Source organism: Pithys albifrons, chromosome 5, assembly GCF_047495875.1.
Source record: "Pithys albifrons albifrons isolate INPA30051 chromosome 5, PitAlb_v1, whole genome shotgun sequence".
Taxonomy (NCBI): domain Eukaryota; kingdom Metazoa; phylum Chordata; class Aves; order Passeriformes; family Thamnophilidae; genus Pithys; species Pithys albifrons.
In genome coordinates this window covers 4,313,317-4,327,029 of record NC_092462.1, presented here as the reverse complement: position 1 = coordinate 4,327,029, position 13,713 = coordinate 4,313,317, and the positions used below count along the sequence as shown (strand labels likewise).

The following is a 13,713-nucleotide window of genomic DNA, read 5'->3' as shown; positions in this document are numbered from 1 at the left end:
GAATCCTATAGCAATGCCCTGAATTGTCTGATGGATGCAGTGAGACCTCTACATAGCCTGTTAAGTTCACCTTGGCAGTTTGATTAGGCTGTGAACTGCTAATTTTGGATATGTTTTTCTTTATTATTTCTATGACCATTACTATTTTTCTCCTGTGGCAGAATGTCTCCTCTGAATAATTCTCTCATGTTTATTCAATTGCTTTTCAATGTCCATCTTCACTTTGCAAATGCTGAATGTGCTTTTTTCTGAGGTTAGATTGAACTGAACTTGAATACTAACAAACATTTGGAAGATTTAAAGGTAGGAATGGGATATTTATCAGACCCCCTGGCACTCTGCTGTGGTTTAAGCCTTCCTTAACAGTAGAACATGTGGAGAAGTACTGCAAAGTTTAGAGTAAGGTTATAATTAATAGGTGGATATATATCCCTCCTTTATAAAACAATCCTCAGTGTTTAATGTCTTTTCTAGGTTGTAATTGCTGGGAAAGTACATAAGAGAAGTAAAATTTAGTCTGCTAAGCATCCTAGTGCTCCAAGAACATTTTTCATTTTTTCTTCTTAAAGGAAATAATAAAAGAGGAAAAAAAAGGACCTTATCTCCACTACAGTAAATGGCTTTTCCTTACATAATTTATAAAAATTAATCATTTTAACAACTTTTTCCTTTGCTGTTCAAAGAACTTTTACATTTTTCTTGATTGCTCCCCAATGCCCATACACTGCCTCTGTCTATGTTTTATGAGTAAAATCTAAATAACACAAGGGTACAGTTTCCATAAAATTGAGGTCATGTGAGGTGGAAATAGCAGCCTAAGATCAGGAGTTCCTTCATTTTTATAGTCCTTTCTTTTGGTAACAGGAAACAGCTCTGAGGCAGTTTGCTTGTAGGACAATATATAGGAGTGTTTGCCTTTATAGATTTGTGTGTGTGTGTCTGCATGCTTATGTGAGGGAGAGCTGCCTTAGGAATATTTGGATCTGGCCTCTAACAATGAGAGAGCTCTCTCTAGTGTGGTTATTACCTCTACCACACACTTGAACAACAATACAGCAAAGTTGTAAGCAGACAATACTTTTGATTTCTTTCCAGAGAGAGTAGTCAGGCTTTGGAATGGGCTGCCCAGAGAGGGGGTGGATTCCCCATCCCTGGAGGTTTTTAACCTGAGATTGGCCATGGCAGTGAGTGCCATGATCTGGTAAAGGGACTGGAGTTGGACCAAGGGCTGGACTTGGATCTCGGAGGTCTTTTCCAACCCAATTGATTCTGTGATTCTATGATTTCACAAAAAGGGAAAATTAAGTTCACGTGCCTTGTAGGGAGGGTGGGGGAACAGCTTCTGCTTCAGTGTTTCATGGATACTTGTGGCTGCAAATAGACCAACAGGTCCTCCGGAGAAGCTGGCATAGGGTACAATTCTCATCTGAAATGTTGCAGATGTGTCACCTCTCCCCACCTTCCTCTGCTCCAAAGGGCCTTTCCTCCTGTCCACCAACAACCAGGATACCTCCTGTGGGATCCCTTCCCTTCCTGTTTGCCCTCAGTGAGCTGCACACCCAGGTGAGGGTGCTCAGCCCTATGTAGTGATGGCAAACACCAGCTCATCAGAATTCCTTCTTTTATTCCTTTGCTTCCTTTTCCCTTTCCTTTTGAGCACGGACTTGTGTAGCTCCTGTAGCTGAGGATGTGCAGCCTCTAGTACTGCTGGTAATCTCCCAAGGTTGACTGTTCAAGGCAGAGGCTGTTCTGGACAATAGTGGTTTATACTGTTGTGTATCACTGTGTTCCCTTCTTGCCCCTTTCTGTGGAGGTACCCTCTGTTCTAGTGGAACACCGTAGCTCACTGCACTCCTTGCTGCTGAGAGGAAAATCAGAGACCAGGAACTCTAAGTCATAGAATCATAGAATCAGTTGGGTTGGAAGAGACCTCCAAGGTCATCAAGTCCAACCCTTAATCCAGCCCCACATTTATTGCCAGATCATGGCACTCAGTGCCACGTCCAGTCTCACCTTAAAAACCTCCAGGGTCGGAGACTCCACCACCTCCCTGGGCAGGGCATTCCAATGCCTGAGCACTCTCTCTGTAAAGAATTTCTTTCTAATATCCAACCTAAACCTCCCCTGGCAGAGCTTAAGCCCGTGCCCTCTTGTCCTGCTGGGCTCTGTGTCTGATTTTATTTTTATAGCTCAGCCAAGAAGTAGCAAAGGCAGCAAAGTGTCTGCAGCTTGCCGTTTATGCCAGTCCCTGAATCTGGGTGAAAATGCTTTGCCTCATCCAAAAATACCCTGTCTCCATGAGGTAAAGGTCACTTTTCTGTCAAACCACTAAATGTTGCCCTAAGATTTCACTGACGTAGAGAGTAGTAAATTGAGTATAACTTCAGGGCTGACTTTTCTGGTTAATTGGCCAGCAGGTGAAAATAAGAATGGGTAGGAAAGAAATCTTTCTGGAGTCAGTGCAAAAACATTCTCTTGGAGGATTCTGACAATGCTTAAAATCAGGTTTTATTCCAGTTTGGACCAGAATTTAAACACTGCAATATTTCAGGCAAAAATGTAGTAGTAGGAACCAGTGGGTTGGGCAACCAGCTGGGGAACCAGGTGGCCTTATTGCCCAGAAAAACAGGTTTACAGTCACACTTCCTTGGCACTGTGTGCTTAAAGCTTTTGGGCTTGGCAGACGTGATGGATGTGATGGTTCTGCAGGAACCTGCTGCTGTAAAACCTCTGTACACACTTGCTGTTGTATCAACTTCATGAACATCTTCAGGGAAATCTGGTGAAAGAGCATAAGAATACATTGAAGTAAAAATAAAGAATTCATAGAGTTGCCATCTAAGACCTCATAAAGGAGCTGTGGCATTTCCAGTTTGTCCATAGGGAAGGGAGAATTTATCGTGGGTGGTCTTCGATTCATGGCTAAGCAGTAAAACCACAGAGGGACCAGGAACAAAATGGGTGGGAAGTGCCTTGACTTTTAATACATCTCAGGCAAAAGCTGTATAAGTCCAAACTAAAATCAAAGCAGTTCACTGAAATTTAGGGTAGAACTGGGTGGCAGCATCTTTCTCCCTCAGAAAGTCACTTCTGTGAGCACAAAAATATATTTTAATACTGTTTGAAGTGTGGATAAGAGACACCCTCACCTTAGGATGTTTAGTTGCCTGAAAAACATGACAGCTGGGCCTGGCAGTCTCACTGACCTGCCACATGTGAACCTGTTTGAGAAATACATAACTAAAAAAAGAGGAGAGAAGCCCAGCTATTTCTGAGGGCAGCAGCAGAGGGTATTTCAGCTTGAGGAAAACCCAAGTGCGTGGGAGCAGTTCTCATTCAGGCAGCAAGGAGAGGGGAGGGCAGTGCACACAGCCAGGGAGCAACACTGGTCTGCCTGTCACTGCAGGCAGTGCCCAGTGCCCTGAGGGAGGTATCCAAGAAGAAATTAAAACTATATCCCAGAACATTTCTGGACAGCAAGTCTGTCTTCAGCTTCCTCTCCAGAACACTGCAGTTCCAAACTGTTTTGAACACTTTTGGAACTGCTTTTATTTTTTTTAACTTCTCTTCCTTGTAGTGGTCTTTGGTGAATAATACTTACATGGCAATTAAGCCCCTTACAAGTCACCAAGGATCCTGAACTTTAAGCTGCTGTCTTTGCGTTATATTAAATTTTCTCTAACTCGTTTCCTTATTTTTCCCCAATGGAAAGCCCCTAAACAAGCAGTTCTTCAGTGGACAATAAAATAATTTGAATGGCAGCCATCCAGCTTGGCCTCTCTCTGGCTAAGTGGCTTGGGGATGCATAAGAAGCAATGAAATTTTCATTATTCGTTTATGTGTGGTGTAGCCAAAGGGGTTTTCCTCTTCTGAATGGGGGGAGTGGAGAGGTCAGGTAAAAAGGGCCATATGTGATTTCTGATGTACCCCCACAATTTTCCACTGGAGGTTGGGAGAAGGGATTCCCCCTTCAGTTTTTTCCATTGACTGCTTTTCTCTGCCTCCACAAAACATTTTGTTGTGCCTGCTTTGCTGTGATGAAAATGTCAATACTTTTTATCATCAATATTTAGAGGAGTTAAGAAACACTGTAATTGTTTGAGTCAGGATGGCTGTGAAGCTGCTGTTAGCAGGAAAAGGGGGGAGAGCCCACAGTTCCATCCCCTCTCTTAGCTCCTGGGATGGCATCCAGCCTTCCAGAGAAAAGGCACCTGACCTTAAAGACTTTGCAGTCCTGGCTTTGCCTCGTCCTGCATGAGGAGAAAACTGCCTATTTCCAGCCTCCCTGGCAGAAACCACCGTGGTTCAGTTGAAAGGGGATGGACATTAAACCAGGAACTGCACACAGGGGAAGGTTTAATTTAACCCATCATTGCTGAGCTGACAGATGATGACAAAATGACAACCACTGTGCCCTGAACTATTCCCAGTCCCAGAGAAATTTAGCCTGTTAGTTAGTCAAAAGTCAAAAGCTGTGTTTGTTTGAGTCCAGTGAAAGCTAAAAACATGGAAGGCTGAATTTGTTGTGCTGTTTTGTGAATGCATTACTGAATAAGATTTAATGTTATTCCCCTCTTACTCAGTCATCCAGTGGGAAAAATGTTTCTTCTCAGAGATGTATCTTTGGGCTTTGATTTCTTTTGCTGCTTGGAAGGATTTGAGCAGGTGTCACTCACCTCCCAGACAGTGCTCCAGCAGTTTGCTACTGAGCTTTTGCTGCTGGGTTGCTTTCAAACCTCCCCTGTGGAGGCTGTTCTGCCTTTTATAAATGCTTGTATAAAATTAAACTACAGGTGGGGGTTAAAAAAAGTTGGTATTGTGGAGCTGAGTGAATAGGACACCGGTCTGAGGAGTGGAGGATGTTGGTGCCATAGGGGCTGTTTTTTAAATTTATTTTAACCAGTCAGCCAGTAAATCTGAACTCTGTTGGTAAAAGCCTGAACCATTAAACTGCAGTCATGAACATCTCCAACAAAGTAAGAGTAAATACTTCCTATGTAGTGGAATATTGCTATTGCAAAAGACTGGAGAAATCACCCTGCAACTCCAGCAGTTAAAACATTTCTCCTGGAGCTCAAACACTGTTGAACTCCTTCAGGGAAAGGCAAGGGCAGGGGAAAGGATTGAACCTTGGTCTCCCACATGCTGACCCTGGCCTGTTGTTTCCTCTGTTATAATTGCAAATGTCTCCAGAATAGTTTTGTTTTAACAAGACTGCAGTGAATTGGACGTGAATTTGCAACTGATCGCTGTCAGTGTGGACGTGGGAAGCCGAGTGTAAATGCTCTGACAGAAGATCCACCCTGCTCTGCTGAGCAGCTGTGATATTTCTGCCAGGAGGATGAGTGTTCCCAGGGCAGTTGGATCACTAGTATTTCCAACCCAGAAGACAGCAGGAATCTCCTAAAAATCTCAGAATGGTTTCTACTCCTTGCTGCAGAACTGCAGACGTTTTGTTGTCGTCAAAACCGAAACCAATACAAGAATCAGGCTGAGAGATGAACGTTTTTCTGAACCTGCCTGTCATGAATCTTTCACTTTTAGACAACAGCATGATAATGTTAACTCTTATCATCTGTGAAACCTGATTAATCAACTCCTGTGTGCAGTGGCCTGTAGGCTGAAATGAATAGTATATTCTTGAAAATGCTGCATCATTTCTTGTCTGGGTGAAGGGGTTTCTGCAGGCTTCACCTCTCTCTGCCCTCTTCATCAGAAGGAAAATCAGATCTGATAGTGGAGTGTTTCTGGTCAGGGCAGAGCTGAATGTCACTGCTGAGGAGGGGACTGCAGCTGGTCGAACCGAGCGCTGATTCTTCAAGGGAAGCCTTCAGAATAAATCCGAATCAAAATGCATTCCTAGAAATGGGTTCCTGACCTATTTGCCCCTTACAGTAAATTATTCTGCTTCTAGATTGATATTTGTGTTCTGAGCCTTTGGGGTTGATGCAGCTTTTCCACTCGAGCGCCGCTGTTCCCACCGAGCCGCTGGGGCTGGCGCGTGGGCGGGACGTTGTGTCGCTGTTCCATGCTGAGCCCAAGAACGAGAGGGAATCCTCTGTGGTCTCTCACCAGCAGTGCTTTCAAGTAGATCTGTGTGGGCTGTGTTTTCTTGAGAGAGATGAATGTGCTCTCAATGGTAGAATGACTTTAAGAAAGGGGTTTCCCTAAGCCTGGGGTGTAGGTTAAAACTTGAGATCTATATATATACACTTATACTTTTGCCTCCAAACCACTTAGTTCTCATTTGATTCAGAGAGCCTTTATTTGAGACTAGCATGTCCTGACCAAGAGTACAGAGACGGACACCTTCCCTAAATATGGTGAGTGACTTATGCATTCATTTGGAGCTTGTGTCAGTGGGTCTCTTCCTACCCTCACAACGAAGTCATGTCCCTCTTTTCCTTGCTTATCTACCCAAAAGACCTCAAATCCAAAACCTGATACTTTAAGGATGCCTTTTTTTCCCCTGTATAGCTTTTTAATTTCTTCATATTGTTTATATAGAATAACTATAGGAATTTTCTTTTGCTTACTTTTCCTGCATGAAGCTGGGCAATGAATGGTAGAGCAATAGTAAAGGATTATTGCCATATAGAGCACTAAGACTATGTCTACCAGTTATTTTGGGGTAAATCTAGTGACAGAAAGCTTTAGTGTACCTGTACAGGCTTTGACCCACGTTCCTTTCTTGGATAGTGTTTCTGCTGAGACCTTTGGAATTTTTACCTCTTCCACAGAGTTTGGGATGTTCCCCGTGCTACTGGAGCAGGCACAGGATTCCCTTAGCTGGTTCTGTCAAATTGTTCTCTATAATGCACTCAGCATTTGGGGCTGGGCTTTGTCTCTGGGCTGGCTGACACTTTGCTTGCCTTGTTGCTGCAAATTTGCATTAATGCTGCATCTCAGAAGAAGTTTTGTTGCATTCCAGCCTTGAGTAAGGAACTCTCAGAGCCACAGTGCTATAACCTTTTTTCAGGATTGGTGTTGTTTGCTGCCAGAGGGCACATGCCCATTGTGTGAGGACAGCTCTGGGAGCTCCAGACTGCCCTACTTCCCCCCTCTCAAACTGTCAATAAGGATTCTAAAACAATCCCAGCAAATCCTAGAGAAAGAGGGCTTCTTAAAGGGTCCTCTTCCCTTGGCTTGCTTCTGCATCCTCAGTGCACCATGATCTGCTGCTGCCAGAGTACAGATTTCCAGCAGCAGCAGGGCCATGTTTGCAGCAGTGTGGGAGCACTGGAGCGTATGGACAGCAACGTATATGCCAAGTTGTTTAGAGCTGGTGTTCCTGTCAGCCAAGCAACACCAATGATTTTTTGTTACTGGCTATTTGGAGTCTTCCTGCCTTTCTATGGGCTCTTTCTCTTTTCCCTTTGTCCTGGAATTCTGAAGCTTGGCAGGGGAGCCTGAAATTCAGCCTTTCTTCCCTTCTTGTAGGTGCACAGATAGTTGTAGGTGGGCTTGCCTGTCTTGAATTCTCTTCTCCCAGCCTGGCTTCCTTCTCAGCCACGTGGGTCCTGTACTTGGAGCAATGTTCTCCCTTATTACACTGCAGAGACTCAATTCCAAAGGGATTGGAGTTAATGCAGCCTAACTTTTATCTCTTGTTCTCCCTTATTACACTGCAGAGACTCAATTCCAAAGTGATTGGAGTTAATGCAGCCTAACTTTTGGCTTGAATTGTACAAGTTCATTCCTTTCTCTTTCTTATCACAGTTTCCCTGGAATGACATCTCTATTAAAAATTGTTCAGCAAAAACATCTTGGGCACTGGCAATGAATATCATGGTTATTAATCTTTTGTTCTGCAGCATTTTTCCTTTTCACACCTGTATTTTATATTGTGTATTTTATCCTATCCCTACTTTGGCAATGAATAATAATAGAGAACCATTTTTTGCTGCATAATTTAGAACTGGCATTCAGCAAATATCTAAGTACTTCCTTCCCATCTTGTCCATCTGCAAATAATTTGTTGTGCTAATTAAAGCTGGATACAGATAATGAGAAAATGCCATTGGAAAGGCTCATGCAGTACTATCCCATTAAATAGGTTATAACTGGTTTGTGTAGATCTGTGTACTTGGCAGATTTCTGCATATTTGACAGATCTGTGATTGCTTGATAAATGAATTTTAAACAAATCAAAGATATTATTTGTTGAGGGCTTTATTTTATCAATAAATTGTATTTGGTTTTGGAATTGTATTCTGTCAGCAACAACTTATTTCCATGGAAATTTTGCACAATAAATGTATCATGGACTTTGCACCCAGACCTGTCTACACTGATTGGCTTCAGTTGAATCAACCATTTTCTCATGAAGAACAGCTTTCTTCTAAATGCTTTAAAAATAAAGGGTTTTGGTTTCAGTGAGAGGAGTATTGAGGGTGTTCTGAGTTATGTTGTGTGTGATTTTTATGGCTTGATGAGACGATATTTGTGATTTCCTCTGGTCACTTCTTAAGCCTGTCACCCGAGCCTGAACATGACTGTGGTTGCTTTTTGGTATCATTTGTGGCACTGATTTCTACTTGTAAAAGGAATTAATACTCATCGAGGTATAACTTTCTCACTCTTAGATGTCCTCATACACTGGACTGTTTATGCAGTTGTGGATGTGAGAGCCCTGTGGGAGAGCAGCTGTGATTCATTCTTTGGGGGGATTGCTGCTTGGAATCTACTGTTACCCCCACCAAGGAGAATTGTACTTAGTGGTGGGATCAGTTTTAAATACTTGGCATTAAATCTTCCTGCGTCACACAGGGGCAGGTACCAGTTTCATTTCATCTGAACCAAATTAGAGAAGGCAGAACTGAGGAATGCAACTACTCTTTATTTTTGGCAAAAATCAAGCTTCAGATTTTAGATTTTGCTTAGAAATTGTCTTGTATTGAAGTTTCAGCACTTCTATGAGGAAATAGCAAGGAGAGGGAGAGAACTGTCAGGTCTTGCTGTGTTTGTGGCTCTCCCTTGGCAGCTTCTGCCTGAGTGGAGCTGCATTTTCAGCAGAGAGCAGGCATGCAGTGCAGTGCTGGTTCAAGGCTGGGGGCACTGCCAGTGCTGCTCTGAGAACCAAGCCTGGGCATGGCCAGGCAGGAGGAGATCACAGAAATGTGAAATGTTTGATTTCTTCAGAGCAAAAAAAGCCTTGAAATCTTTATTCCAGTTTTAGATTGGTTTTATTGAGTGTTGCTTAGGCTTTCCTTTATCAAATGCTCTTTTATTTCTCGGGTTGTTCTTCCATTTTGGTCACATTTACAGTAATAATGCATTTCTCCTGCCCACTCCTCCTACACAGCAGCCACACACAGACAGTTTGTAACTTGGCTTGTTTACCAACAGCATTGATGGTGATGGATGTTCCACTTTGTTTGGGAGCTGTTTTGCAATATGGGCAATGCCTGAACGAGGGATGTTTACTCAGCCTGGCTGTGACAGGCCCTGGGTCTTTCACAATGCAAAGCTGGTATCACTGGAAAGATAACCTATTAATGGGTTTATTCCCTGTGTGTAATTTGTTAGCATGTGCTTCCATTTATTTGGAATGCTGTGCTTTCTGCTCCCTCCACTGGCACAGTTATCTTGGTGGTCTGTAAAATGGAATCACTGTGTTGATCTGGGCAGGAAAACCAAACATCTCCTTTCCTTTCTCTGCCTCTTTTAGGCTGGCATGTTTATGGCATTCACTTTTCATTGCACCCCACAAAACATTGCTTTGGTACAGCTGAAGAACAAGTGAATTACTGAGCAGGTTTGGGGGAAACAATCAAAGGCTTGGGAACATCAGGAGCTCTTAAGCTGGAACTAGACTTGGAGAAAGAAAAGGAGAATGGGGCAAGAGCGGTGCAGGATTTAACATTTACAACACAGACATTTGTGAAATGCATTTTGCATAACATTTTGAAACACCAGCCTGCTGAGGGCCTGTCTGGCTGTGATTGTTTTTGCAATTAAGATTTCATTAGAGTTAGTGAGTCTTGTTGTCTTTCCTGAGTGATGTGTTTTTTGTTTCTCTCCAAATGTGTTTTTTCTATTGTGGAAAATTGGTTTTTAATGTAAATTAATACTCCAATTAAAAAGTGGGTTTTTTTGGCCTGTTAGGGTATATCTGGGGAGTAATTAGGGCTTGGAGCCCTGATAAATTTGGTGGGTGAGCACCAAGGAAATTTTACACACTTTTTAGCAAACATTTTCAATTATTGCAAAACCCCATAAATCTGTGACCAGAACTGAATCTGTTTTACTTCAGGGTGTTCCTGTTCTTAAAAGCCTTGACAGAAAGCAGAAAATTTATGTAATTCTGAGCAATCCTTTACATGACCATTACAACCCCTTCTTAAATTCTTTGAAGTAGCTGAATTTTATCCATCTTGGCTTCAATCTGCCCAATCTAATAAAAAGCTACAGCATTATATTGCATATTATAGTTGTAAAATCTTATGGCTGTGCTAATGGCAGACACTTGCACGTGGCACCGTGGCAGTTGCATCTCTTTCGTTCGGGTCCACGGGCAGAGGGTTGGATGTCGCTGCCAAATCTACATATGACTAAGAGTCAGAACATGTCCAACATCCCCCACCCCAGCAGGGTGAGCAGCAGGGCTTCTGCAGAGCTGCTCCTTCACACTGCCTGGGTGTGCAGCCGGGCCAACGGCTCGGCAGCTCCTCTCCCTGCTCCTCCCTGGCTTGGCAGAGCAGGGCCATGGAAAACCAGGAGCGCCCGCAGTGCGGGTCGTGAGAGAGCCCCTGGAACGGCCTCTCCATCCTGGCACTGCAGGACCAGCAAGGGACATGTCTAAGACATCTTTATTTCTGTGTTCTTCACTGCTTTCTTTTTCTTTTAGTTTTTCAGAGCACTGTTTTCTTCTTACATGACTCTTACCCACCACGGGTTAAAGTAAACAATATATGGCAGAGAGAAAGGACTTCACACAACAAACCTATGAGATTTAGAGTGATGACATCTTATTACACAAAGCACACGGTTTATAGGGGTTAGAACTACAGCTTATTGGCTAAAAAGAGTTACACACCACCTCACTAGAAACCCCAAATCTCACAAGTCCCATGTTTATAGTAACTTATCCTGGCTGTTTCCACACACCTGCAGAATCCTGTGAATTCCTACTATGTGAATTCTTGTGGAGTAACCCTCCTCCCTACCAGCCAGCAGCAGCTGAGCTCTTTGCTGCTTCTGGCTGATAGCTGTGTCACAGGATTTGTGCAGGCTGGCTTCAGTCTTACAGGATCTTATATAGATCTGAATTGCTCACTTTTAATTTTACTGTAGCTACAATGGGTGTCATCTTTTCAGTGCCATCCAACCTGCATCCCTTTAACATGGCCAGTGTTTCAGCACGGGGACTGCAGTGCTGTGCCCAGCCTGGCACATACACCTGAAACTGCTCACATGTCACAGCTCAGTGGGATGAATTAGAGCTGGAGGAGAATCTGAGTTCTGCAGCGTTTTGGGTTTTCTGTTTGTTTGTTTTGAATTCAGAAAATTATGATCAGTTTTCCTTTATCATTTTCTTATTGTTCTTGTTGTTATTTCAGTGCTGGTACAGAGTGTTCATTCCAGGTCAGCAGTTTTCAAATTTAATATTTTTAAGCTTGGACACCTGAAAGCCAAGTTTAAGCACTCCAAAATAAGGCTTAATCCTCATTTAGTCCCCAGAGTCTGCAGCTCCCACTGATTTCAATGGAATGCAGCTTTCCCTACTTCAATGTGACTTTGTTATGATCAAACACACACTCATAAAACTTGGACAAGCTGGAATCAAATTTCACATGAAACTGAATTGACATTTTTTTCCCTTAATAGGATCCTTGTAATTAGTGATTACCAGATGCATTTCAAATGTGTGAAATGCCTGCAGGAATTGGAATTAAGAGTGGGGGAGGGATGCCAAACACCTCAGATCTTCTGCTGGCAACCTTTCATTTTAAATTTCTGCTCTGCACATAGATGAAGCAGCATGGGTTCTATAAAAGGGTCAGCTGTGGTTTCACATTAAGTTGATGTTACCAATAAAGAGTGACTTGTAATTGAAAACTTATTTGCTTATAAATAGCAGGTTTAGCTCTTGATGGCTCCCCAGTTTATTTCAGTGGTCACATTGCTGTCTTTAACATAGGTCAGTTTTCTAATTCTAGCAACTATCACACTGATGTTGTTTGTCATGTGGATCTAAAGAGAAGAATAAGACTTGTGGGCTCTTGTTCTGATGAACCAGAGGTGTCCCACATAGCCTGAGGAAACAAACCCAGGGCTGTCCCCAAGCAGCACAGGGGAGGGATGGCTCCTGTGGGTGAGGTGGTGTTGGCTCACTCCTTGGACCATCTGTTCTCCCACTTGTGGTGGAGAGGTGGTGTTTGTTTTTTGCATGTTTGGAGTTTTAATCCAAAACCTCCAGTGTTAAGGGATTATCTTAATGTGGACTGTTTGGATTTGTTTTCCTTCTCTGCTTTGGAAATTCAGTGCTGGGCAGTAACTGGCCCTGACTGGAGGGAAGCTTGTTAGGAACTTGTAGAATGCTTGAACAACACCCTCATGCTCAATAACTTACACATGGCTCCTTTCTTCCCCTCTCCAAGTGATTTAGATCAGAGTCATTGCTCAAATTCTCTTAATTTTGGAGAAGTAATTTTACTGGATGTTTCCATTGAGCATATGAATTTTCTGGACAACTGTGAGGACATGCTTGAACCCTGAAGTATTTAAGATAATGGATTCTTTTAGGATGAATAATAGAAACTCGTTTTTTGCAATGCTCTCAATGTTCCTGCAACTGCTGACAGTTTGTTCCTTGGGTAGATTTTTGCCACCACAGAGACTGTTGTTGCTCCTGCCCTGGCAGAACTGTCCCTGACACAGTGATGCATGAAAGAGAGGATGGTGCTGGGAAGGAAGAAGATTCTTGCCTTGTTTGTCAACCATTTATGAATGAAGAAGAAAATAGAAATACAGAAAGACACCATTATCTCTTCTCACTGTAGCTTGGATTCTTAACTTTTTCTTCTTAATTTGTTTATCTCTTTACTTCTCCCTAAAGTCTGCTTTTTTCTTTCCCTGTTCCTAATAGATTTGCTGTGAGCAGCTCAAAAGGAAGAATAAGGATGCAGAGGATCCTCTGGAGTTTTGCCTCCATCAGTGTGTTGAGATGGAAAGGTATTAACTATCTTAATGTTACCTGGGGAGACTTCTTTAATTTTTGTTTTTTAAAAGGCAATTTACATTATATTGTTGGAAATCTATGGCTAAGTGTTCCCTGTGTGTCCATTTATCTTCTGGAAACACAGCTTAATACTTTTTTCCCTTCTTTATTCTGTGTTGTGGACATCTGTTTAAATGAGTGAAATATGGAAATTTTCTGTACTTGGAAGATCAGAATAATAGGGAATAGTGTAGGTTGGAAGGGACCATCTGAACTGACCTGCTCCCAGAAGGGCTGGTTGGGTCAGGCTGCTTAGGGCCTGCCTGGGTGCATTTCAAATATCTCCAGGTATCTGGGGATTTCACAACCTCTTTGGGCACCTGCTGCCTCACAAAGTTCTATTAGTTCTACTGAGAACACTGATAGCATGAAGTACAGTGTGTGGATTTTAGAAAATGAGAGAAAAAGAAAAATTGCTTTAAGGTAACTACAGGTTGTTTGGGGAAGAAATAATATCCTACCCTACTTTCTTCCTGTAAATAAACATCTTG

At 42.7% G+C, this 13,713-nt stretch overlaps 1 protein-coding gene across 2 annotated transcripts in view; it reads left to right on the top strand.

The window, feature by feature from the left end:
- Positions 1-6,235: 6,235 nt before the first annotated feature.
- The window catches only part of TNIP3 (TNFAIP3 interacting protein 3), a 40,259-nt gene continuing 32,781 nt past the window's right edge, over positions 6,236-13,713 (top strand). For both annotated transcript variants that reach the window (XM_071555074.1, XM_071555073.1), the window contains exons 1-2: positions 6,236-6,323; positions 13,091-13,176. In XM_071555074.1, coding sequence (XP_071411175.1) covers positions 6,321-6,323; positions 13,091-13,176 — 89 coding nt within the window. In that variant the 5' untranslated portion in view covers positions 6,236-6,320. The remainder of the gene's footprint in view (positions 6,324-13,090; positions 13,177-13,713) is intronic.